The sequence below is a fragment of the Echinops telfairi genome, unplaced genomic scaffold (assembly GCF_000313985.2).
Source record: "Echinops telfairi isolate 266 unplaced genomic scaffold, ASM31398v2 ScPeMD7_22;HRSCAF=79, whole genome shotgun sequence".
In the NCBI taxonomy this organism is placed as follows: Eukaryota; Metazoa; Chordata; class Mammalia; order Afrosoricida; family Tenrecidae; genus Echinops; species Echinops telfairi.
Genome location: NW_022103919.1, coordinates 16,011,713 through 16,039,490, shown reverse-complemented (window position 1 = coordinate 16,039,490; position 27,778 = coordinate 16,011,713). Strand labels below are relative to the sequence as shown.

Genomic DNA, 27,778 nt, shown 5'->3' with positions numbered 1-27,778 from the left:
ACCCCACCCAGCACAGGACCTCAAACCCTAAAGATCGGAGCTTGTTGTCTTTCCTCTTCTCAAGTAAAATGCTTCCGTGCAACAGATGTCTTGGTGGAATAAATGTTATTTTCGGCGGACACAACAGGAGTCCAAGCAGCACGGGGAAGATGAATAAAACAGCCCCAAATATCATCGTAATTACACCAGCAGATGTGCTCAATTTATACAAGAAGGCTTTATTTGCATTAAATGATCAGGACTAGACTATCTGTCCCTGGGTATCAGAGGCTCTAAATTCCTAATTCTGCCCAATTCAGGTTCTCTTGGAATTCCGTAGAGCGGGGTTTTTATTTTTGTCTTAATCATTTTATTGGGAGCTCTTACAGTTATCGTAACATAACGAGTTCAGCCATATCAAGCAATATTGTCCACTTGTCACCACAATCAGTTTCAAAACACTCTCCTTCTTGACCGCCTTGATATTCACTCCCCTTTATCCCCTCCCTTGCCCCCCACCCCCAAACCCTTATTATTATCATTATATATATTGCCATATCTAACACTATCTAATCTATCTATTCACCTACAATTGTGCTGTACCCTCCCCTACAGGGGTTATACAGTCATCATTGCTATCGGCTCCCCCTTCCCCTCCCCCAGGAAACTGTTACTCCCGTTACTTTTTCTGGAGGGGGTACCTACATTGACTTTCATGCATCGAACTGTCTTAATTTTGCCAATGACCACACGCAAGTCTAACAAGGTTAATGCGGTAGAAACCATAAGAGTAGGGGAGAGGAAATGTTAAAGAACTAGAGGGTAGTTATGTGGTCATCATCCCTTCCACTTGGCCCTTCTGTGAGGGACTGTCCAATTATCTTACAGGTGGGTTTTGAGTCTCCACTACAAGCAGGTTCCTTTCACATGGATTCGGTTGCTTATTTTTGACCTTCCGATACCTAGTCCCATCAGCACCTCATGATCACACAGATTGGTTGGTGTGCTTCTTGTATGTAGGCTTTGTGGCTTCCCAGCTAAATGGCCTCTTGTTTAATTACCAGACTTTAAGACACCAGGTGCTATATCTTTTAAGAGCTGGGTATTTTATCTGATGCTATCTCCCAGTTGACACCCAGCCCTCCAGCAGGCCTGTGCTCACAGAAAGCAAACAAAGTTGAATGTCCGTTTAAGCAAAATATCAAGGTAGATCCTTCCCCTGCACACACGTTTTGCTCCCTAAAAGGGTAGAAATAACCCAAAGCATTTAAAATTATCTGTGTATCTTAGCGCCGTTTGTGGCTGTCCACTTTTAAGAATTTCACAACCTTGTCAACAGGATAAGAACTCATCTGGCCCTGTTTTTGCCTTGCTATTTAATCCTGCACAACAGCACTACTAACAGGTTACAGCCATACGCTGTTTTCATCTAAAAGAGATGTCCCATATATTACTGCATGTAAGCAATGAAGAGTTCATGATCCTTTGCGAAACCGGCCCATTCTTTCCCCATTACTTTTATGCCATTCCCGTTATGGAGATGCTGTTGAGTCGGCTCTAAGTCATGGCAACCCCATGTACCAAAGCGAAATCCAGCTCAGTCCTGTGCCCCCCTCCTAATAGTTATGTGTGAGCCCACTGTTGCAGTCATTATGCCAATCCATCTTCCTGAGCGCGTTCCTCCTTCTTGTTATTGCTCTGCCCCACTACTTTGCCAGTCTCTCTACTTAAGTCTCTCCTGATAACATGTCCAAAGTACTTGTATAGGAGAAGTAACTTTTGCCTTTATTTGGGCCAGATCTGGGTCCTGTCTCCCTTGGCCCGACTTCCACCCTGGCTATTTTCCAGTCTTTGAACCTGCACTTGCTACCCGCTCAGCCTGAAATGCCCTTTTTCCTATCTCCCAGTACCCATTACTTCCTGTACTGTTTGTTTGCTTTTAGATTTCAAATCAACTATCACTTCCTCAGAAGAGGTCTCTTTAGGCATCCCTGCTCGGGCCTTCCCCAGTTACTACCTGGCAAGTGGCCTATTCCCTACTTAACGTTCAAAACACTTCTGCGGGTGGCTGCGGGACAGAATGCTAGCCTTCCAGGCAGCAAGACCAAGGAATCCCTGTGCAGTGACCACCTCTTTCCCCCAGGTGAGGCTTCCATGTTGTTGGCTGATAGGCTGAACAGACCAAGACAGAGTAGGAGGGCCTGCTGATCTCCTTCCCAAGAGTCACCACCGCCAGCCCTATGGATCGCAATGATCTGAGCAACACCTGGTCGTAGGGCTGGTGTGGGACTGCTGGCATTTCATTCCTTCTGCATGGTCTCAGCGTGAGTCAAAAGGAACAAGACACCCTCCGACAACCGCAGAAACGTCATTCTACCTTTCACAGTGCCAGGTGCACACTAGATACTCCGTGAACATTTGTAGGATGAGGAAACAAATGAGTGCTGTGAGACAGATAAAAAACCACTGCCCCCATTTTCCGGATAATAGAACAGGTCCAGATAAATTCTGTGATGTACCCAAATTGGTGCCATTAGCACTGGACACAGGGTAAATGTAGGTGGAAGTCAACTCCATGGCGCCTAACAATAACATCAGAGTATTGGCAAGTGATAGAAACCAGTGTTTCTGACTCCAAGCTCATTGCTATTTGTACCTAAAGCCTAAGACACTCTGATGGCACAGTGGATACTAAATACAAGGGTGCTAACACCTAGGGGTGCTAACTACAAGGCCAGCAAGTTGAATGTATCATCCCTGCTACAAGAGTAAGATGAGACTCTCTACTCGCATCGAGGTTCACTACCTCAGAAATCCAAAGGCAAGTCCTACTCGACCCTGCGGACTTACTGTGAGTTGCAATTGACTTGATGGTTGATAGTGGGTATACGGATCCTGAAGCAGGCTGAAGATGATCATAAATTGTGCTTAGACGCTTCATATTTTCCATTGTTATTGAAATTTCAACCCCAACCTGACTAACTTTAGGATGAATAGTTTAGCAATCCCAGAGCTTGGCTAATGTCTAGAGAGAGAAAGAGAGAGAGAGAGAGAGAGAGAATCCATTGACCTTTATAACAGCAGTATACTTGGTCTTAAATATATGTCAACTAGACTCTAGAAGAGAGTTTAAATAACCGTTATGCCTACTGTTTAAATGTTTGTGTGCCCCAAATGAAAGTTAGAAGTGATGTTGAGGAAAATGTACTTAGTGTGGTAGATTGAGTTTTAAGTATCACTCTTCTATCATTCCTAAGTACTTACAGTTGACATAAAAGATAAACCCTAAAGAGTATCTTACCAAAAGAATCATTATAACATTTACAGATTTTTGCAGTTAACGGAAGACATACACTCTCAGGACAAATGGCTCTTATTTGGGTAAACAAAGGGGAAAAATATGTGCATTTAATATGCATTAAGCTTCTATATGAGGCTTCTACCAGACTGGAAATTAATCCATGAATTATTTTAATATTCAAAATACTGGCTATTACTCCATTTGCATCTCTGAAATAGATGCGGGCAATTTAGTACAAGACCACAGCTTCACAAGTTTTCTTCCATCTTCGCTCAAACATGCCAACGTCCTGCAGCTAAGTTGTAAAATAGGTTTAAAGCCTCAATAAAGTAAAGTGATAAAAACTCAGTGTAGAGAACGGCTCAGGCAGTCATCGCATTTACTCCCATTCCAGATGAATCATGTTCATTTGAATTCTCACAATGACTGGGCTAGATATGCCGATGGGTTCCTTTAGTTGCCGTGTATATTCCACAGGCCCCTAAATGGAACTTACAAAGAGTTGGGTTCACAACTTACCCTCCACCACACAGTTTTAACAAACTTAATGCAGTGGGAATCGGCCATGGGGAATTGAGCTCAGCTGCGGGAGGGCAGCAGTGCAGCCTCATAGAAATAACGGCACCGCCATAATAACATGGCCATTGTCCTACATGCGAACGTGATTTCTACACCCATTTCTCAACAACAACAAAAATAATAATAATAATAACTTTCCCCAGAAAAGCACCCTGTGGCCTCCAGGGGCTGACCAGGACAATCTTGCATGAGTCATTGTCCAGCCCATTTGCCATGGAGTCGGGACCAAATCATGGCAACCCCGTCTGTGCCAGAGCAGAGCTGTGCTCTGGAGTTTCCAGTGGCTGATTCAGGGGCAATAAATGGCCAGGCCCTTCTTCCAAGGGAGACTGTGTGGCCTCAAACCTCCAATCTTCCAGTTAGCACGCAAGTGTGCTACCCTTTTGCACCACCCGGGAATTCTTCCGTCAAGAGGTCCACCTGATGGCGCGAAACAGCCATCACGACAGCTGTGAGCGCAGAGTTGGGCAGTTTCAAACCCAGTGAAGGCATCTATTGTTACTTACAGAAGTAGAATTTAGGAGACTATAGTGCATCCATACACCATACACGCACCCATACACAATTCCTTGGTCAATTTCCCCACACACGTCTCCTAAAGAAACCTATCTTTATAACCAAAGAACACTGCCATCAAGTCCATACCAACTCACAGGCTTCCCGAGACTGAAAAGCTTTATGCAAGCAGACAGCATCATCCTTCTCCCAGAGAAGGCTGGTGGGTTTGAACCAATGACCTTGCTCTTAGCTCTCCAATGCCTAACCCACAGCACCACTTAAAAAGAAACATATAGACCTTGATAAATTAAAAAAAATTATAAGCTAATACACGTTTAGAATCCAGCTGGAAGATACTGGAGCCCAATCTGCAACACGCTCCATTAGCGCTCTACCCGTGGGTTCCTTCTGGGCCTGTTACTTCGTCTGAATGAGGAGCTCGGTGATCATCTTCCCCAGCTCAAACGCCCCGGTCCAGCTCGAAGGACCAGAACAAACTAAATTGACTGCCACTGCGTAGACGCCGCCTCATTGCATCTCGAATGAAGGAGAATTGCTGTGGGTTGCCAAGACTGAATTTTTATGGGGGCTGGAAGTCTCCTCTTTTCTCCAAAGGATTGGCTGGTGAGTTTGAACTACCATACTGCCTTTGTGGTCAGCAGCCCAAAGCAAAACCCACTAAACCCCACATTTGTGAGTGGGGTGTGTGTGTGTGTGTGTGTGTGTGTGAATTAGTTGGAGGTTTAGAGAAGATCATCCATTTTCAACACATATCCACTGCCAGTCCCTCAATGTACCATCATGTAGCCCACATCCTCCTGATATTTCTGGTATTTCCATTCCTTCTCCTTTCCTAACACCCTGAACTCTGTCCTCGGGTAAGTGTTGCCCTTTTGATCTTAAAGGTCCAATAGTCTAGCACAAGAATAAATTCATAGGGTTTCTAAGGGCCATAGTCCAGGAGGTTTCAGCAGTATTTAATCCTACCAGGAAGTCTGGTTTCATCTAAGATTGTCTGTTCTGTTGTGCATTTTTCTCTCACTCTATCCGGACAGACTAATGCGATCCTTCCTTTCCAGAGCAGTGGGCAGTGGTAGCCGGGCACCATCTAGTTCTGGTTATTAAAGTTGATGTTTGGGAGGATGTACATTTTAGGAAAGCAATAATAGGCCTCTTCCCAAACCACAGACTTATTTTGAGATAAATAAATTACCATTAGAGCAAATGTTTTGAGAATGATGAGGGTAAAGAGTGTGCAAATGTGCTTTATACAACTGATGTATGTGTGGATTGTGATAAGAGCTATATGAGCCCCAATAAAATGATTAAAAATAAATAAATTACCATGAAATTAAAATAGACACCAACTAAACCCACTGCTGTGAAGCCAATTCCATCCGAAAGGGACCCTGCAGACAGAGTAAAATTGTCCGACAGTTTCCAAGGATCTAACTCTTTACACCAACATAGCTAGTCACAGCTTTTTCTCTCAGAATGGCCGGTGAGTCAGAACCACCACCCTCTCAGTTAGCAGCCAGGTGCGTTAGCCACCGAGTCAACACGGAGGTGCGACCAGAACCAGTATGATGACTGGGGGTGAGGTGGCGAGGTGGCGAGGTGGGCAGCAACACACAGTTTATGCTGGCTCCAACAAGAATCCAGCAACAAACCTTGTGGAGCCTCAGCGTTCCATAGTCTCACGTCTCAGAGTCCTTTAGGAGAGCACTCCAGAAAATCCACCCGGTTGAGTTAATAATTAGTCCAAATCTGTTACAAGTTAACGATGCACAGAGCAGCCACTCAGGGTACATGATGATACAGCAAATTTGGAGGACAATACACAGATAATGGTGTTCGGAGCTTTTCATTTTTGTGCTATTTCCTACTGTGGAAAGGAAATCAAAAAGGCATTTAAAGAACAAAACGTGGTGGTAATTACTCTTGAACCCTCAATGGAGACCTATATAACTATAGGCTGGATTAAAAATACAAGAACCGCATTCTCCTAAAGAATCCTATGGGGTTCTTCAAGACCTCTGAAAGGCCGAGACAGAACCCAGGCCCCTTCTACAATGAGGCTCTTGGTGCATTACAAGATAAAGCAATGCTGGATATGTACTTATTTGAATATTAACACCTAATGCCAAAAAGCACTAGGCTATGTATAGAACCCACTACCAGCAGCCAATTCCACTCACTGTTAGGTGCCACCTAGTCCGTTCTGACCCATATTGACCCAATGCACAGCAAAATGAAACGCCGGACACAGTCCTGCGTTACCTCCCACACGCTCCCCTGACCAAGGCTGTGGTTGCAGCCACGGTGTCAATCCAGCGTTGAGAACCTTCCTCTTTTTTTTGCTGCCCCTTCACTTCATTGAGCATGATCCTTTTCTCCAGGGACTGGTCTTTCCTGACCATATGCCCCAAGTATATACGACAAGTCTTGCCATCCTTGCCTCTAAGGAGCACACTAGCAGCGCAACTCATACCCAGCCTATAGAGCAGCGGTTCTCAACGTGTGGGTCCCTTTGGGTGGGGTGGAGGGGTGTCGAATGACTCTTTCACAGGGGACACCCGATTCAGAACCATAGCAACATTACAGTGATGAAAATAATGTTATGGTTGGGGCGTCACCACAACATGAGGCACTGTATTAAGGGTTGCAGTTTTAGGAAAGTTAAGAACCACTGCTAGAGAGGATTTCCAAGGCAGTAAGTTTGTACGGAAGCAAATAGCCTCATCTTTCTCCCACAGAGGGGCTGGTGGGTCTGTTAACACCAACCTTGTGGTTAGCAGCCCACCACTGAACCCACCATGCCGCTATTGTTCCATAATAAGGTCTATCAATTTCCAGTGCACTATAAGCAGTATAGATAGTCTGGTAATGAGACAGGAGATCCCCGTTTTCAAATGAACATTGTATTTCAATTTTGCCAGTATCTGTAGGCTCAATGAGAGTGATTTATAAATATGAAACCTAGAGACAAATTATTTTCCACCCATGTTCCCAGTATCCTCCTGCCTGTGTAAGGTTCTTAGAAACAATGCCACCAGGGCAGGCCCCACTCCAGATCTATTCCATCAGAACCTGCATTCTGTCAAGACCCCAGGATGATTGAAATGTGCACTAAAATGTGAGAAGTTCATGCAGGACCGGTAGGCTCCACCTCACCTCCCTAGTCCACCCCTATACTCCTGACCCATCTTCTAACACATCCACTGAGCATCATTGGTCTTCTTGCTATTTTTCTAACACACCAGCTACTCCCCCGTAAGGGTCTTTGCGTTGGTTGCTTCCTCTGCTAGAATGTGCTTCCTCCAGACATCTGTTAGAACACTTCATTCTCTCATCTTCTTCAGGCCATTGCTCATATAGCTCTCCTTTACCGTGAAGACTTTCCTAGCCATCTTGTTTAAATACAAAGGAAACATTTTTTAAAAACCTTCCAAATATTTTGTTCATCTCTGTCCCTGCTTCTTATCCACCGCATTTCCATCAACCACCATATGCATTAACCATCTTCCTGTGTAGATTACAAAAGATGGATGCAGGCGCTTTGTGTTTTCACCTATTGAGAGGTAAAGTCGATGGCTCCATCCCTTGAAGCTGAGCTGAGTCATGTCATGTTTTGACCTATACAACACCAGCAAGTATGACAAAGAAACCTGAGATGGGTTTAGGCGTTGAGGTTTCCTTTCTTTTGTTGCTGTGAACGCTTCTTGTCTCCACAGAAAGAAGCCCAAGCCAGTCTCTGGATGATGGCAAACGTGCCCAGATACCCCGTAACCGAACCAGTCGTCAGCACCAATCACCAGGCATGTGGATGAACTCCCTCTAGACCAGCGCGCCCTTAGCTGACCGACTGTTTGCTGCAGAACCTACCATTCAATACACAGACTCATATACAATAAGGAGTATAGTTTTAAGCCACTAAATTATGAGTGACATATTTGGAGCAAGCTAATGCACATCCCCGAGTAGGTCGATGTGATTGTTTTTGTGGCTAAGTGACTCATAATGAGCCTACTGTGTCATCCTTACAATCACTGCCACGTTGGAACCAGTGCTGCATCCCCTGTGTCATCCCATCTCTTCAAGAGCCTTCCTCCTTTTTTCCACCCTTCTACTTAGCAAGCACAATGGCTTTCCCCAGCGACTGCTGTCTCCCGATGAGACCAAATCGAGCCATGCTTGTTTCTAAGGCGCATCTGGCTGGACTTCTTTCAAGACAGATACGTTTGTTCTTTGGATGCTTTCCATACTCCTGACGAGCACCATCATTCAACTGCATCAACCCTTCTCCAGTCTTTCTTACTCCTAAGCGTGTAAGAGGGCTTCGAGGGTCCATGGGAAAATTCCACAATTTTTTAATTCCATCACCCCCACCCACCCAGGAACTTTTTGAAGCCCTCAGTGTTAGTCACCTAATCTGCTGTCAATTTAAGGATTAAGAGTGTAGGGGTGGAGTCTAGGCTGTCAATCTGGAGATGGCCAATGAGATTTCTCTGTGGGCATGGACTTCTCCTGGGAAATCTGGGACTTCCTCCTTGGAGACATAAGACACCTCTCTCTGCTACTTCCTGGGAGACATTGCAGAAGACAAGCCACATGGACGCAACTAGACCCCAGAAGCCGGAGAACTCACAGAGAGACCACTGCCAGCACTGAGATGCCTTTAACGCCACTGAACCCAAAGACGTTCTACCCACTGGCTTGTGGTTGTCCTGCATTTGGCTTCATTGCATGTGTTTCGTGAGTCTGAAGAGGACTTTATAGATTGGTATCGGACGCATGGGCTAATATCAGACGTATGGCCTTGAACTGGACTGACTTAGGATGTTTTCTCCATGTTCAATTCCTCTTGTATATAAATCTCTTTCTTTTTTTTTTATTTATAAATCTCTTTCTTATACACATATGTGTGTCCATGGATTTGTTTCTCTAGTCTACGCAGACTAACACACCCTCTCATATGTAAATTCCAAATAACTAGGGATTTGTGTGCACTGCTCCATCTCTACAGCTGAGTGTGGTGTTAGTGCTTAGCACAGTGTGTGCATCCTAAAATATGTCCCAACATGTTCATGGTCAGAATGAGGGGGGGGGGAGTAAGTTAAAGAAATGAGTGAGCATCAGGATCAGCAGCCCTCTCAGCCATCACAACCTCGGAGGCCTTGAAGAACAGACGATTTTGATGACTTTAGGAATAGCACATTGTAGCGATGATAATAATGATCCATATATTCACACACAGTTACTTCAAATATATTCAAAACAGCTCATTTCATGGTGTTTAATTGATGTGACCTTCAGACCATTTTTCACATTTATGCAGCACTTTATCTCCTCGTTTTAAATTATTCCGAATTTTAACAAATCACAAATCGTTGAACCAAATCACTGCGTGTGGCTCCTGTTCTGTCTTGCCAAAGAAGAAAAATCTGCTGCTTTGGACTCATTTCAACCATCAGACATTCAGGCCATAACGTGTTACATCTCAGAGGTTCCCCACGGTGTCCACACCATATAAATATTGACTGCAGAGAAACCCACATTTGTGAAGCCAGTTTCCTAAGAGCTGGGGCGTCCTGCCCATCGAAATGGGCTGGGGATTTAAGTGGACTCCACAGCAGGGAGTGTCGTAATTCTGAAAGCACAACAGGGCTCCCAGAGAAGGCCCGAGCAAGTGCTACTGGAAGCAGCAAGCAACTTCTCCATTCAATGTTTTAAAAACACCAACATTCAGATGGTATTTGACACTCAACGAGGAAACGAAAAGGCAACCTGTCATGCATTACATTTCTGCCCTCCTGGAAAAGTCCCGCGATCTTATAAAGTTGCTTGTTGTTACTAGGTGTGTTGAAGGGGTTCTACTCAGTGACACTGTACGAACTACAGAATGAAACCCTGGACTACAGAGTCCTGCATCAACCGCACCAGTGCTGCTCTGTTTGAGCCCAAGGTTTCAGCCACTGGTCAACCCATTTCATCCTTACCAGTCGCTAGAGGTGTATATCTGATCTCACGAAACAAATCCTATCGAGAGACCTGGGAAAGCAGTATTCAGAGTCAGGGAAGAGTCATAACTTAGAGAGCAATTACGTTCTAGGGTTTCTTTTAGGAAATTAAAATCTCCTCTACACCAAATGATATTTACAAATACCTAATATCTGGCTTTAGATCCGCCCCCCAAACAACCATACCCAAATTACACAATAAACAAGCATAATATGACCTAGAGATCATTGAGGTTCCTCCCATGAAGTAAGAGTTCATATCCAGAAAATCACATAACAAATGTCCCCCTTCCATGCCACATCTTAATCTATACTGTGTATAAAGCGCAAGGAGGAAACTACTGAGAGTGTGCTCTTGTATTGGTTAGGATACCTCACTGTGGCAATGAAAGAGCCACAACATTCCAGGAGTTTAAAAATAGCAAAAGTTGATTTCCAGCAGCTCTGGTGGCATAGTGGGTTAAGCACTGGGCTGCTAACCCACCAGCTGCTCTGCTCCCATAAAGACTGAGTTTCAGAAACCCCAAGAAACCGTTTAATACTGTCCAATAGGGTCTCTTTAAGTCAGAATCAACTTGATGGCAATGGGGTATGGGTTAGTTATAGATGATATAGAATATGTCTCCTGCCCATCGTAGGTTTGCTGAGCATGAGGCTCATCATGTGGTTCAAGGACCTTGACTAGTGAGGAATTGGACACCTGGAGGATAGGCAGTCACCAAGGTGGATGCAGATCCTTCACAAATCAGTTCAGAAGAGACACGGGTCACTTCTGCTTACATTTCATTGGCCAAAGGAAGTCACATAGCCACACCTAACACCCAAAATTGGAAAATATCATCTTATTCACATCCAGGAGGAGACCCAAAAATATGAGGTGAGCAGTACTAATGACTGCTGTGGCTCTGCCTGCTCCCCGCCTATTTTTATTCCAGTCATTCACCCATTTCTCAACATGCTTGAGTGTATTTTAGCTGCAGAGAAGTCAAAGATGAATACATCAGACAGAAATCCTATCTTTGCAAAGATCATCATCTAACAAAGGAGATCAAACATATGTGTAAGTGAACTCAAGATGGAAAAAGTCCCATACTCATAAAAAGCAGCAGACAAGTTCCTATGAGAATGTAAGTAAAGAGGTTTTCACTACAGCAGTTCCATTTCCAGGTGACAAGGGAGAATGAATGGCATCAGGAAAGGAGAGGGTTCTCCTGGTAAGAGGACAGTGCAGCGAATCCCTGGTAAATACAAACAGTTAAGCGGTTTTCTTTGCTAACCGAGTTGGTTGGCAAATCAAGTCAATCCAGAGCTATCGCAAGAGAGAGCCTCTGGCAATCTGCTTTCAAAAGCTCAGCCACTAACACACCGCCTGGACACATGGGGGGTTGCCATGAGGCAGAATCAATTTGTGAGCGGCTTGGCGTGGCTTGCTTAGACCCTGAGAAAGACATGAGCAGAGACACACGAGCAGGGTGTGGCGTTCACAAGCACAGAATAGAAAGCTGTTTACAGCAGATGATGTTTAGAGTATTTCTCTAATTGTTTGGGTTTGGAAGAAATTAATCTGCCTTATGGGGCAGCCTTGGATGAGAAGTATGGTGAGTTTAGGATAGGACTAGAGTGATATTCAAAGAAGTAACAAAGGCCTTTGTAAACGCATGAGCATTGAGAGGAGGGATTCGTTCTAGAATAGGACCCTGTATACCATGAGAACACTCAGTTTCCATCTCCCTTTCATCTGACCCAGAAAATACAACTCACTTTTCCCTCATGTTTCTGAGCCTGAAGGACTGGTCATTTGAGGCCTAGATCTGATCAAAGCAAAGAGGTCAGACAAGGGAGACATTCTTGATTGAAAGACTGGCCTCGATCCATGTCACCCAGCCAAGAGAATGCTCCCTTTTATAATTAAAGAGAGTCAATCCTAATGGATACTGATCTCGATTTGATGTTTCATGTTACCCCAGGGCGTTTCTGAGGTGAGTCCTTACAACCTATACTGCAGGGTTTAATTGAGATCTGCAACCCTTCCTCTCATAAAGATATAACCTCAGTGTTCTAGGCCTTCAATATGGCCAAGCAGGTGGGCCCATGGACAATTCTCACTGCGAATATTGAAAGTCCCACGGACCGCCAAAAGAACAAACAAATGTGTCTGGAAGGAAGTACAACCAGAGTGCTCCTGAGAGGCAGCGAGTCTGGTCTCACTCTGGGCCTGTTAGCAGGAAAAGGGCTCCGTACTTGGTAAAGTAGAAAGGTCACGATAAAGAGGAAATTCTTTGCAGAGATGGATTGACACAGTGGCTACAAAAATGGGCTCAAGGCATAACAATTGGGAGGACAACACAAAACCAGGCCACTAATAAATGTAAGAGCCCCCAATAAAATGATTTCAACAAACAAACAGGGGGTGTTGTATTCTGTTGTACACATGATCGTGTGAGTCAGAGATGACTTGACCACACCTAACAGCAGCAATTTCATATTCGTTTCAGGAGTCTTCATGCCTAACAGCTGCTTATTTGTGCTATTCTCCCTGCTACCACATAGAGCAAATTGCGCTTTCGATTGGAGACTTTTAAAACTACGGAGCGGTTCATTCTTTGGGAGGACTCCCCTCTTGGTCCCATGGCTCCAGCAGACACCAGACTTCCACTGCTCTCCCCCGGGAGATTACCACAGCCAGCTGGGTTCTCGGGGTTCCCTGGGATCTTGTAGAAAAGTCAGGCCAGTTCTAGGGCGATCTGGAATGGGAGGGACCCTCCTGAGTGGAGGCTTCCACATGACCCCCTCTGACCCTCACACTAAGCCCTCTCATGGAGGTCAAATGAGAAAGCGCACTGCTGACTGCGCCAAACGTCCACAGCACTTAGAGACAACAGTCGGCTAATTCCCAGCAAGTCCTGGACTTTAGAATCCACACACAGATGACGCATCAGCACTAGATTGCTATTTGTCGTACTCCTTTATAATATTCTGTGCACAGCAGAATCTTATGCACTTCTTCTCCGATGTTTAATGTAATAGACATTGCATGTGCATATTGATTACTTCTAGAGGGCAAGAGACTATGTATAATGATAAAGAGTAATCGCAAGGCCCCAGAGTAGTGGGGGTGGGGTGGGGTGGAAATAACTATGCTAAATTCCTCAAGCAAAATTTGGACAAACTGCTACAGGAGTTAAAGAAATAAAAACCACCCAGAATGAGTAGAGGTCAAGCGATGTTATTTGAGAGGTGCCTTCAGCAAAAGATAGGATTTCAAGAAAAACAATGAGTCGGTAAATATTACATGTGGAAAGACCGGCACAGAAGTAATACAACACTGTTATCTGAGGAACAATAGGAAGTCCAGTGTGGCCTTATTAAGGAGAGTGTAGGAAAGATGGGAAAACATATTTCAGAATCCAGAGGAACCCCAGAAAGCCCGATAATCTACGTCCGTGAATCCGGTCCTATGCTAAGGAACATGGGCTCACCATGAGTCGGCGTCAACAGCATTGAGTTTGAGTTTTTAGTTCAGACTTGTGGTTTAGCTGGAGACCTTTAAACAGCCCCCTCGCCCCCCAAAAGTAGCAGTGTTTTAATATAGGAGGCAAAGGAGAGCAACTGGTGGCTTCTGAACCAGGAGGTGGCGTGACTATACGCTTTAAGGTCATCCTTTCCAACCTCAGCCTTGCAAGCCAGACTGCATCTCCTTCGGCTACCCTTCTGCTCCTCTGGGGACTTTGCATTGGACTGCACACCATCTCTGAAAATCTATCAGGTCTCTGCTCCAGTGTGTCCTCCTCAGTGAGCCTCCTGACCAGCCTACTGAAAGAGCTGCCCACCCTCAGTCACTTCCTACTCCGTATCACCATGTCTTGTCTGTCATGAACATTCACTGTAGACTGAAATGGATTGTCATTGCATTACGGCTTGACAGCTTCGTTCTCCCCACTACTACATAAAGTCCGTACCTTATTACATTGTGCGTATGGCTTATTTTTAAAAGACAGACAGATGTAGCAGCATGGTGACTATTAGAAAGGGTGATTTTAAAAAAACATAGTCACTCACTGCTTTTAACAATTTTAAACTGTTTTTAACAGTTTTATTGAGATCAACTTCACCTTCCATACAGTTCATTCATTTAAAGCACACAATTCAATGATTCTAATAATATATTCACAGTATGGAAAAAGCCACAATAAATTCTGAAACATTTTCATCACTAGGAGACTCTGCACCCATTAGTTAGTATTCATTCTACATTTTCTCCGTCTTAGGTAACTAATGTGTTTTCCGTCTCTATAAATTTGCTAATTTTGAATAGTTCCTGAAAAGGGAACTACAGAATACAAGGTCATTGTTGATGGCTTCTTTCATCATTAGTGTTTTCCAAGGTTTATCCATGTAGCAGCAAAATATGAGTACTTTATTTCTCTTTATTCCCAATACTCCATTGTATGAATATGCCTCATTGGTTCATCCACTCATCAGTTAATATTTAGAATAGTTCTTACTTTAGGGTTATCAAAAATAATGTTGCTATGAACATTTGTGTACAGTTTTTCATGTGGACATAGGTTTTCATTCCTCCTGGAATTATCAGTGTGTTATGTGTTGGGCTGCTAACCTCAAGGTCAACAGTACAGAACTATCAGCCACTCCAAAGCAGAGATGAGGCTTTTTATTCAACTCCTGTAAAGACACACAGTTTAAGGAATCCCACAGGGGTAGTTCTGCTAACTCATAGGGGACTACAACCCAATGGCAATGACCTTCATTTGTTGAACGTGTAATAAATTCTAACCGAAAAAACAAAACAGTGCTATGGAGTCAAATCTAACTGATAGCAACCCTAGGGGACAGAGTGCGGCCGCCCTGCCCCACAGGAGCTCCCAGGATAGAACTCTTTACAGAAGCCAGCTGCCACATGTTTCTACCTTGGAGGAGCTGGTGGATTTGAACTGCCAACCTTTCAGTTAGCAGGACAAAACAATGAAACTGACAAGTGAAGTCACGCAACTAGGGGAGGCCTGGTGGCACAGTGGGTGACAGGGTGCTCTGCAAACAGCAAGGTCTGCCTCTCAAAAGTGCCAGCCACTCCGTGGGAGAAAGATGGGGCTTTCCACACCCATTAAAGTTTACAGTCTGTCTAACAGTATCACTGTGAGTCGGAAGACTCGATGGGAATGAGAATAGGCTCAAGATGAACAAGCAGTTTCCTTCCCAGTGATAGGTATTTTCATACATGATTTTAGGTCTTGGGGTCACTTCCTCGCCCTGCACTGCACTCAGTCTCGCTGAGCTCTGCCTTTTAGATTGGCTGAAAACTTCAACGAGAGAAAATAAGTCTCGGAACATTAATAGAGAGAACTGGTATATTTTTACAGCTGTAAGAGTCTCTCAGCAAAGGAAAAGACCAGACCTTAAGTGCTTACTACACACACACACACACACACACACACACACTATGTATATCTATTATATATAAAACAGTTTTGTCAGACTGGAAAAGGCATCAGGGAAAGATTTGCTTTTAATAAATCTTAACTAGTTGCAACTCTGGCATGGTATCCAAAATGTAATTTTCCCAGGGTAGAGTTAACCTTTTAAGATAATGCATAGAAGATTAAAGTAGAAACATATGCTTCCTTTGTGATGCTAACCATAAAGTAACCACCAGATTAGCATGCAAATATAAACAAGATTAATCTAATAGCATGTAGAGCAACATATTAAAGAAAGCAATCTATATTGTTTCAAACAAGCATATTTTAAAATATCTGTATTCCGGTAAGGCAGTAGAGTTTAGGTGAAGATACATAAAGACTTTTTTACAATAGAGTTTTGTTATGTTAAATGCAATAAGGTATGTAAAGGGAAGACATGAGCAAGTGTAAAATAAAAGCAAGTTATGATTACCTATTATAATACAGAGTCACAAAATAGGTTATGTTACAACCCAAGGCAGAGGTAAACCTAAAATGAGACATAAGATACACCACTTAAAAGCCAACTTAAAAAAAAAAATCCTTAAATATGTCTGGTCTCACATTCTCTCTGTTTACACTGTTCCCTCTGTGTTCAGTGCCCAATCCAATCTTCAGTTCTTAAATCAAATACGGGAAGGCACCTCTGAGAGTGAGAAGCAATCACCTGTGTGTCTGTCTTTATCCCTGAGGTTGACACAGAAACCGCAGTGCAAATACTGGCACGCGGGTGTGACCAGAGATAATACCTACATTTATCCAAGGAGAATTGAGTATGGGCAAACTTCATGTTTACTGACCAATGGTTATTCCAACACAAATCACTGGAATCCCTGAATTATCCAAACTGATCATCTTTGGACTGACTGCCTTGGTCTCAGTTTCTTGACTCCTTCTAATCCACTGGCCTTTGTTTGCTCTCTATAGTCAGCCCACCAGCCCATCTAAGCTAAGCTAGAGCCTTAGTTTCACCCAGAATAGCTCGAATCAGTGTTAGGCCAGGCTAAGTAGAGAAACAAATCCAGAGATACTCATGTATGAACAAGAAAGAGCTTTATTTATCAAGAAGTAATTATATATCAAGAAAACATCCCAGCCCAGACCAAGTCAAGTCTGTAAGTCCGATACTAGTCCATGAGTCCCTCTTCAGAGTCACACAGCAACATGCAATGACACAAAAATATCACTGGCCTGTGGGTGTCAAGTCATGTGCATCCAATGGTGCTGGCTCTGGCAGCAAGCAGGGTCAGCCAGCAGGAAGGTGACGGTGGGTGCGGGGTGGGGGGGTGGGGTTCCCAAGGCCCGCCTTATGAGAAGGACACACCCATAAGGAGGCGCCATAGTGACCTGATTGACAGGTTGAATACCACCCCTACATTTATATATCTTCAAGTTGACAGGAAATTATGTAACTACCACACACCGTTTACAAAGAGACAATACCTTCAGGGGTCCTCAAGCTTTTTAAACAGAGGGCCAGTTCACTGTCCCTCAGACCGGTTGGAAGACCAGACTATAGTTTAAAAAAAAAACTATGAACAAATTCCAATGCACACTGCACGTATCTTATTTTCAAGTAAAAAAAGAAAGGGGGAAAAACAACCAGCAGGCTGGACAAATGTCCTCAGTGGGCCACATGTGGCCCACGGGCCGTAGTTTGAGGACCCCTGCTCTCATAAGCCATGCCCTCCCTGTTCATTTTGAACTACAGTTCCTATATCCCACGTCTTCCCTTGATGCACCAGTCCTGCTTTGGCCCCAACTATGTAGGATCTGTCATTTGGAAGACAGGAGCTCTGGTGTTCAAGAATCATTCTCCCAGAAGCTTCCTGGTCACTCCTTTTCCTTTCTCCTAATACGAGTGAGCCGTAACTCTGCATGGTGTCCTTTTCAAATCTCAGGTTCTTGAACCTTAGTGAGCCAAAACACAAAGTGATGTAAAGTGCTTCATCGTCTCACCCAGTCGTTTAACCACTACTTACTGAATGGTCCACAAGCACCAATTCACCTCCTTGCTACTTAGTAATTCGTTTTAGTTTTTGGTCATTGATATGTATCAGCTTTTCTGTTATCTTGAAACACTGGACGAGTCAATGTTCATTTCCTCCAGCTCCTGTCCCTCTGCAGGTGCCATTCAACTCTGGTGACTGACTAATGGCGTTGAGGCTGTGCACTACACGGGCCCTCACTTCTCAAAATAAACTCCTCTGCTCATCCTTCATTTGTCTTTTGTCTCAGTTACGTAATGTTCCTCTTCTTTCCCAAGCGTATTCCTCTCTATTTAACCCCTGCATGCCACCCGTCCTAAGCACACGCTGTGCTTCACGCTATGCTAACTGCCACAGATACACACATGAAGGAGGCACTGGCATCTGACCCTGAGGGGACCTCTGGATACGAGAATCAACACGGGTATAATAACTACACTACACCACACACACACACACACAAATGCACATATAGTTAAGGGACCATGTCATTTCTCTCCCAAACTCAGACATGTTTAAGAAGAGGATATGAAAAATTAGTGAAGGTGAAATGATTTACCACAGGCATAAAATAACTCCAACAGAGCCTATCAAATTAGTTCAGTCCACTAATTATAACATAATGTGGTTCCTTTAATTATGCAACTGTTAAAAATATAGGGGGAAGGTGGAGAAAGGCGAGAGACGAAGGGGCTGAGTGGGGGAACTGATAGCAATGATCGATTTACAACACCACCACCCTCCAGGGGAATGAACAACAGAAACATGGGTGAAGGGAGACAGTGGATGGTGTAAAATACGAAAATACTTTATAAATTATCAAGGGTTCATGAGGGTGGCAGAGAGAGAGGGGAAAAGGGGGAGCTGATACCAAGGGCTCAAGTAGAAAGAAAATGTTTTGGAAATGATGTTGGCAACATATGTACAAATGTGCTTGATACAATTGATAAATGGATTGTTATGAGCTGTAAGAGCCCCCAATAAAATGATTTATTAAAATAAAATAAATGTTCTCAAATTCTTTAGTACCCTTGGGGAAAAGTTCACAATTTAAAGCTAAGTGAAAACAACATATATAAATGAGTCCAAGCTTAGTATACAAAGAAAATAGCAACCCCTGACCCCACATTCAAGATACAGTATCAAAAACAAAAGCCAAATCCGTTCTGATGAAGGATGCTACCCTTCTCTGTTATAGAATAGAAATACGGCTCCATACATAGCATTTTCTTGGCTGTGATCTTTATAGAAGCAGATCTCCGGGGCTTGCTTCCCTCTGCTTAGTGAGTTCAAACCAACAACCTCTCAGTTAGTAACCAAATCCAAACCCACAGCCAGAGAGTCCAGTCTGACTCAGAGATCCTAGAGACGGTTTCCAAGACTGTAAACGTGTATGGGAGCCGAAGCCTTACCTTTCCTGCCACATCTGGTCTGGTGGGTTTGAACTGGCGACCTCAAGGGCAAGCAATTCCTCCACCCAGAGGCCTTCAAGATCCAGTAACTGGCATTGACTGTGTACTTACAGTTTGTGCCCAGTACTATGCTGACTTCTCTGAATGGATTAACAACTCCTCACCTCTTCACAAATGAGCAAACTAAGGCACTTGAGTAGTTTGCTTTAATTCCCCCAGCTAACAAGCTGTGGACTTGGGTTACAACTCCTTGCTTGAAGATCTATGACATTAACTATCCTGGTATGCTGACGGGTACAATTAAGTAGGGAGAGAGGGGAGACAGGAGATGGGTAAAAAAGAGAAAACAAGGGAACACACCAGATGTTGAGGGATTTCAAAGATTATTTCTATTGTGTGCTCTAAACCATTCTGGATTTTCCTAATGTAATCCCGTAACTCGTGTTACTAAGAGAAGCTGAAAGGTGGTGCAAAAGCAAAGAATGCCTAGCTCCGGTTTGCAGAGAGAGTGGAGAAGCAGCCAAGAGACACCGTCTCAGTCCTCCCCCGTTCATTTTCATCACCATACACTCCTTTTCTTTTGCTAATATAAATCCACAAATCCAGGTCTCCCTTACTGAGGAGATCCCCAAGTGGCACAAATGGTTTGCACCCAACTGCCAAGCTAAGGGTTGACTGTTTGAACCTACGCATGGAGCCTGGTGGTGTAGTGGCTATGCTTTCCACTGGAAACCACTAGATGGTCCTCAGGAAATAGAGGGCGCGTTCTGCTCTCCTAAGGGGTTACAGTCTTGGAAATTCAGAGGCAATTCTACTCTGTCCGATAGGGTCACCATGAGTCAAAATTGTCTTGATAGCAGTGAGTTTAGTTTGGGGTTTGGGGATCAGTTCAACCATTTGCTCCCCTTAAAGATTGCAGCCTAGGAAAGCCTACGAGACATTTTTACTGCGACATAGGGGGACACTATGAGTCAGTCAACTAGATGGCACAAACAACACAAATCCCATGTTGCTAGCTGGTGAGTTACCGCTCAAAGGCCATTATCGTCCTTGCTTCAGAAGTGGACAGGAGACTCAAGCTGACTCTAGTGAAATGTTGCTGCCTGCTGAACAAAGTGTTTTGCCCAAGAGTGGGCACGTGACTCAATCAAGGCCAACTGGCGTCTTTTTCAGAAGTTAAATTCAACAGCTAGTGTATTAGATCCACTAATTCTGTGGCTTTTGAGTCACATCTGACTGGCAGTAACCCTCTATGGTTTCTGCTGCTGTAAATCTTTATGGGAGCGGAGCGCCTCTGTTTCTCCCACGGAGTGTGAGACCGGTGCTCAGAATGACGTGGGGCTGCACTGTGGAGAAAGACGTGCTGCCTGTAGAGTGGCTCGGTCCCACACTGAGACTCACGCAAATGGAGAGGTGCCTGGCATGAGCACTACCTCTGGCTTGTTGGCGAGGCAAGCTCATAACATCACTTTGCTGAGATTCCTGGATCCGAATGTGTTTCAGAATGCTTTGGATCAGAAAAAAGTAAACCGGGATATATGCTGCAGTAGATCACAGACATCTCTACTTAAGGATGCTAGTCCTGTAATTAAATTCATTAAGATTTCTGCAACAAAACAAATTGATGCTGTAATTACGATAAAGAGCCCGAATTACCTCCTGTCAGTTTCGGTCAAGAGAGGTGTTGCTATGAAGACAATCCAAATCAGGTAAAATTTGGCTACAAAAGTGTTCAGCTTTCTGTTTCACAGAACTGTACTTCAGAGCAGTTGTATGTGGATCTGGTTATACCAATCCATTCTTTGCTTACCTATCGGATAGATTTTTAGTTTTCTTTGAGCAGAATGACTTTTATTTAAGCAGAGACTTGGACCTAAAGAGTCCTATTCCTTATGGGACTATCTATATTTCAATTTTGTCCCCCACTGCTTCTCTATGCCTACTCACCTTCCAGGCAAATTTAAAATGCTACTTTTTAATCCTTTAAATCATAATTCGTGCAACCCTCAGAAGGGCATATAAACCATGAACTACGTTTCCCAACCAGCTGATGGAACAGCTCGCGCCCATGGTTACCCAGTCAATCCAGACTCGCCGGGGCCCTGCAGGGCAGAGCAGCATTCCACCAAAGGGGTTCTGAGTACTGGAGCGGATAGTCTCATCATTTCCCTGCAGTGGTTGGTGGGTTTGAATGACAAACTTTGTGGTTAGTCACCCAACTCATAACTCTTTGTGCCATCGGGCTCCTTAGGGGAGACCTACCCCAACCAAACCCAGTGCCGTTGACTTGGGTTCAACTCATAGCAACGTCCAGGACTGTAAATCTTTACAGGTGCAACAGCCACCTTTCTCCGGTGGAGTCACTGGGAGTGGGATTTAAACTCCTGACCTTGCAGTGAGTAGCCCAATATAGCCCTTAATGCCACCGCGACTCCTTTATGGGTAACTTAACTAATGGATTTTCCTGTCTAGTCCATTGGCCCACACTACACTCTGTGGCCCCCAGGGAAGTTTCGCTATCACTTATTATGGGAGAAGGCAGCATAGCTCTAAAGTCTGACCCTCTCCCCCCTCCCCATAGGAGGGAGTCCTGGTGGGGCAGGGAGCTTGGCTGCTCTCAGAATAGTCAGCGGTTTGAACTCACTGGTCCCTTTGTGGGAGAAAGATGTGGCCATCTGTTTGTGTAAAGATAACAAGCTTGGAAGTCCAATGAGGCATCCTCGTCTGCCCTACAGGATCATTACGCATCCAAAACGGCAACAGTTGCTTTGGGTTCCACCTCCTCCACTTTCACTGCCCATTGATCTCCATGGACAATCCACAAGGAAACCCTCATCCAACTACAGCACTCTTACCCTCCCTAAGCAGTCTTTGCATCACGGTCACCCTTACAGACCATACAATGTTGTGGATGCCGTAATTTCTTTTATTCATGTTCATTACAGGAACAGTAGGATGTGGAAGGAGCAAGGACTATAATCCTTTATGTGAATAAAAGTTTGGAATTAAGAGTGAGGTCAGTCAATAAAAGACAAGGTCCAGGAGTTTCATGCAAACCTTCTGACTCCTACTACTTGGTTTGGTGTCATCTACCTCCCAGGATAACCCCAAACGGAAAGGTTCATTGGCATTGCCTGCTTCCCTCTGGCACCTTGGAGGGTCGGAGTATAATCTACAGTAACTAGTGATAATGCTGCAGGGAGAAGTTGACTGGAAGTGATGTGCACATACACGTATGTGTGTGTGCGTGTGCATATCCCTGGTGGCTTAGGGGTTATGGGTTGGGCTGCTAACCACGAGGCCAACAGTTGGAAACCACCCATGGCTCCCCCTGAGAAAGATGGGGCTTTCTACTCCTATAAAGAGTTAGTCTTGGAAACCCAAAGGGGCAGTTACACCCTGTCCTATAGGGTTTCTGACTCGGCCTCGCCTTGATGGCAGTTAAGTTGTTTCATCTGTTTGTTTTTTGTATATTGCACATCCATGCACATTTAAAGATATAGTGATATCGAACACCATCCCTTTCACCAACAAGGAAGTTGAATTGAGGCGCTTGGGTGATGAAACTCCAAAGCCAAACTGAGCTGGTGGACATTCAGGCTTGGGGAAAACCTTAGCAGCTCCATTCCACTAGAATCTACAACACAAATGCTCCTCCCAGCCCAGGGGATGTCTCTGGGGTCTGGACTCCTCCCTTCTTCAGCCAAAGATTCTGACTTTGCTGGAAACTTTCCTGCTTCTCTGGCTGATCTTTAAGGTTAAGGCCTCTGGCTATATGCCCAAGAAAGATAAGTCTTGGGGATCACAAAAATGCCGTTTTCCATTGCAAACAGGCCTCCAAAAATCTCCAGGGCCAGACACAAGCCATTCTTGGTCCATCAAGTTAAAGTAACAGACCCCCTACCAGGAGGACACATACTCCAAATGGCTTTTTCCAGTAAAAGATCCCTTTATCTCCCTCCATTTCCTCTAGTGATAAGAAATATTCGTTAGATAGTGGCTAGCTGGGATCAGAATCAAAGTTCGTGAGTTTAAAGAGCTTCTCTGTCCAAAAGCAAATTATTCTATGGGGATCACCCTCGGTCTTCCAAATCATTTTACTTTCTGTTTACAAACTAAGGTTTTACTAGAAAAGCACAGCCCACTCCCATCACAGGAGGCACAACCCATGTTTTAAATACCATCTCCAAGCATCAGACTCCCTCCTAGCCCCACCTAACCCCACCCCTCTTATCAACATTTCAAGCATCCTTCATGACTCACAGGTCAAAATTCAGAAAGGGAGGAGGCCTGGGGACAGAGCAAAGTACTTCCCACTGAGAAATCTCTTCCTACTGATTTGGAAAAGACACCTACTGGTACAACCCACATTCAGAATGAACAAAATACAAAGCCAAACTTAACATCATTCACGAAGGTTGGTGCTTTAGAATAAAACTAGTCTTCCGGTTCTCCCTACCCCCCACTTCCTCCTCCATCAAGCTTATCTTATATTTAATGGTCTACATCAAGGATTAGCATGAGAAGAAAGCGCTGCCATAGGAAATTAGCCATAATTAGCTTAGACTTCAACATAAAACTATTTTGAAAGTATGTTCAATTGTAAGTTGGGATGGAAACCCATTTTCTCAGTCCACTATCTCTGGATTGGCTTTGAGTAAAAAAAAAAAAAAGCTTATTTTCCTCATATTTTGCACCTTCCATTTTTTAAAGATTTCTTCTTCGTTCCCCCACATCTTAATAAGTTTCCATCTCATCTGTTTCAGTCTTTCAGGCTCATTCAGAATCCACAAACCTTTCACTGAAAGCCTAGCCACGTGCTGAGCAATATAGTCAGCTTGGTGATTTAAAGCTTCCTCGTGATGTAAAGGAACAGGGGCTGCAATTAAGTTCAGTGACTTCACAAATCCTCCAGGTAGCACCTTCAGTTTCCAAGTCCAGATGATTGCAATGCGGCTTCCGCTAAATATTTCCCCAGAATTGCTAGCAAAGTTGGCTTTATCCTTCTGGAATCTTCTTAAGATAATTTACTTCGCTCAGGAATGGACTTTTGCTACCTTAGAGTTGGAATCCAGAATTAGCAACTCACAGAAGGATAAATACAGCCACTACACATTGCAGACAGTCTGTCCAGGATTCCTGCTCCTTCCCTTCTGGTTTGTAGAAGATGTAGTCCAAACGCAGGCTCACAATGACCATCATGTCAAGCATCTACTCTTTAACCAGGAGAAGGTTAGCAAGAAAGGTCAGGACACAAGATCAGTGAGAGACACGCTGCGTTTCTCTCCTTCAATCCCAGGGTCAGACAATAGGCATGAGCTTGGCCAACAAGCAAGTGCTGGTCACACCAAATCAAAGTCAGAAATTGTAAGTCAAAAAGGCAAAGCACTGTACCACTGACACCACCACCAAGCAAACTATTCCAATCACAAGGTCAACAGTTGGAATCCATTGGTAGCTCCACAGGAGGAAGATGAGATTCATAGTCTCAGAAATTCTGGGGGGCAATTCCACTCTGCCCTACAGGCTCAGGAGTTGAAGTTGGGTGCTTCTACAACCAAAGGAAGGAGATGCAGCCAATATTCATTATTGCTCCTCCCTCAAGAGTCAAGCACGTCCTATTTGCTTGCTTTTGCATTATTGTGCACATCTCTTGAGCAGTAGAGACACCCACACCTACAGGTTTCTGTGGAAAAATCCAAGTCATGAATATTACCTCTGGTGATGCTGTGCTCAAATGCACACAAAACCTTACATCCAGATCAAGTAGCTGATCAACCTCTAGCTGGACTGTGGGGGGAAATTCACCTCAAATTCTGATGGTGACAAAAACATTGCCAATGTATTAAATTACCTCAGAAATAACAACAGGTTTCAGTTCCAGTCCCTGATACATGTAGTGGGGAGCCCATGACAAAAAAATGGCTTACAGAGTCACAGATCTGCAAATTAGTTTCTATCCTCAGCTGAACTGCAGCTGGCTTATTGGTGGAAAGAATAACAAAGAGATGTCTAAAGTGCTAAAAGGTCAGAGCAATAAAAGGATGAATGAGAAATACATTTGGCCCTTACAGTGCAATGATATTGCAAGTGTGAACTGGAATTTACCACCCCAAACACTTAACATTACACTTCTTTGATCTACAGAGGAAATGAGCCACTAACCCAGAATTGAGGGAAATTGGTATTTTTACTTTTCCCACCAAAGGATGGAATTTTGTCCTGAAAGGCTGGGTCCTAGGTCTGAATCGTGACGTGGCCACTGTCTGACTAGGTGGCCTTGTGCAGGTGAGTCAAGTGACTTCTCAAAGTCTCCGCTTCCTTGTCTGCTGTATGTGATGTGACAACCACCAAATAAGGTTGGTTTGAGGATGGGGCATGGTGGGGGCTGGGTGGGGGGTACGACATGGAGTGTCAGCTCAAGAACTTATTTCTGCAAATATACTTGATTCTTAGGAGATGCTCAACTTCAGCTGACCCCGAGAGAGATGGTTTGGAAAGATTAACAGATACGTGCAGTATTAACCTTCCCTGTAACGTTTCTGAGCAAATACAGCACCGACTAGTAGAGAGATCAGGTTAAGACCCCAATGAATTCTTCCAGGGAAGCGGCTAAGTGCTTGGCTGCAACCCTAACGGTGGGCAGTGGGAACCACCGGCCACTCTGCGGGAGAAAGGTGTGGCAGCCAGCTTCTTTACTGATTCTCAGGCTGTCTTCCCCAAGACTGGGTCGCTATGAGCCGGAACCAATTCAACAGCAGCGGATGCGGTTGCATTTCAGACTCTCAACAAGCCATGCATTCGAGGGGAACTTTTCTGCTAATGACAGTCACTTGGGGGGGTCTAGCTAGCTTCCCTCTCTTCCTTCCAGGGGTTAGAAAGTGCAGCGCGCGCCCCTCGCCCTGGCCTGGGTCTCCCACAGGACCAGCTCCTCTGAGACTCGCCCTCCCTCGGGACAGGCAAAGTGCAAGATTTAGCGCGGGTGCTCCTCCCAGCCCTGCAGACCATCCCCAGCTCCACCCTTGGCAGCTCCCACCTCTAGGAAAGGAAAGGGGCAGAGGCTGAATTCCCGCGCTTCTCCACCACCGGACTTCCAGGCTCGCGTTCCTGGATGCCGAGCGCAACAGCTGCAGACAGAGCCTGGGCTCCTGCTCCAGCGTCCCCAGCCGGCTCCTCCCGGTGCCCGCACCCCGCAGGACGCGCAGTGCCGGCCCAGCACTTCCCGCCGCTCTCCGCACCTTGGGCTGTCCCTGGAGAGCTTGCGGGGAAGACTCCCTGAGCCTGATGTAGCCCGCAGGGTCTCCGTAAGAGTCCGCTCAGCCCCAAAGGGGCCTTGGAGAAGGGCTGGAGAGTGGGGTACACATTCTCGGGACCGCTTACGCAATCCGCTCCTCTCCATTTCCCGAACGAGTACCAAGTGTGGAAGCTCAGCGGGAGGGAGGAGGGAGCCTGAGACTAGGGGGCGTCGGCCCACTTCCATCTATTCCTTGAACACCATCTCCGTTACAGGGCCTTTCCCACCCACGGGGCTCCCCACAAAATCCCCGCGCCCCTCGGCCCTCCCTACGTGCCCTCCGGCGCCGCCGCCCGGCTCCAGGAGTCGCTGCTTTCCGCGGGTGGGGACCCCAAAGTCGCCCACCTATGGGTCCGATCACCTTTCCGGGAACCCCTCGGCAGGTCTGGAGCAAGCCCAGCCAGGAAGTCGGCCAGGACTCTGGATCGGACCTTCTCACTGCCCCCCGCCCCCCGCCCCCAGGCCTCCCGGCCTCCCCCCTTCAGCTCTCCTACGTGTCCGGCGGTTCTCTCTCTCTCGCCCCAGAACTGGAAACTTCTTTGTGGGTTAAACTCAGGAAGGAGGAAGGCTTCCCTGCCTGCTCCAATCCTCTCCCTCCTCATCCCCTGCATGCCCCCCCCCCAAATAACGGGTTCCGGCGTGGGCGCTCACTCCTTTCCCCCCAAAGCGTACTTCCTTCTCTCCGGCGACCAACCGCTGACACTTTTCCTCCGGCTATTGGCGCGCCTGTCTTTCCAGGCCAAAAGGTCAAGGCTGCGACCACCGCGGGGCCAGGCACCCTGCGGATTTTTCCAGAAACCCTACCTCTCCCGCGTGGATTGAGCAAAAATAGATATAAGTGTGTGTATATATATATAATTTTTTAAAAATCCCAATACAGACAACACGACCCCTAGCAACTTTGGGGAGTGTGGGTTTGTGTGGGGGACCCAGGCAGCGCGCGCACGCACCAGGCAGGACTTGGGCGAAGCGCTGCCAGGGCACGTCGGAAAAGCGAAGGAAGCCGACGGGAGGGGGCGAGAAGCGCGGGGTGGCGGACCCCCCCCCCCCGGTCCCCAGGACTTCCCGGGCGCCCCAGCGCGTCCTTACCTGCCCCACGTTGATGAAGCCGTACTTGCTGGCGATGCGGTCGGCCTCGGGGAAGCCGCCGGCGATCTTGACGGCCCAGTGGTTGGTGTAGACGCGCGTCCGGCACACGGGGAGCAGGCAGCCCCCGAGCAGCGCCAGCAC

The 27,778-nt window shown here is 45.5% G+C and overlaps 1 protein-coding gene across 1 annotated transcript in view; it reads right to left on the bottom strand.

Moving 5' to 3' along the window:
- The window catches only part of PCSK5 (proprotein convertase subtilisin/kexin type 5), a 525,106-nt gene that overhangs the window by 496,317 nt on the left and 1,011 nt on the right, over window positions 1-27,778 (bottom strand). Inside the window, exon 2 of the mRNA XM_045288529.1 lies at window positions 27,638-27,777. Within this exon, the coding sequence (XP_045144464.1) occupies window positions 27,638-27,777 (140 nt within the window). The remainder of the gene's footprint in view (window positions 1-27,637; window position 27,778) is intronic.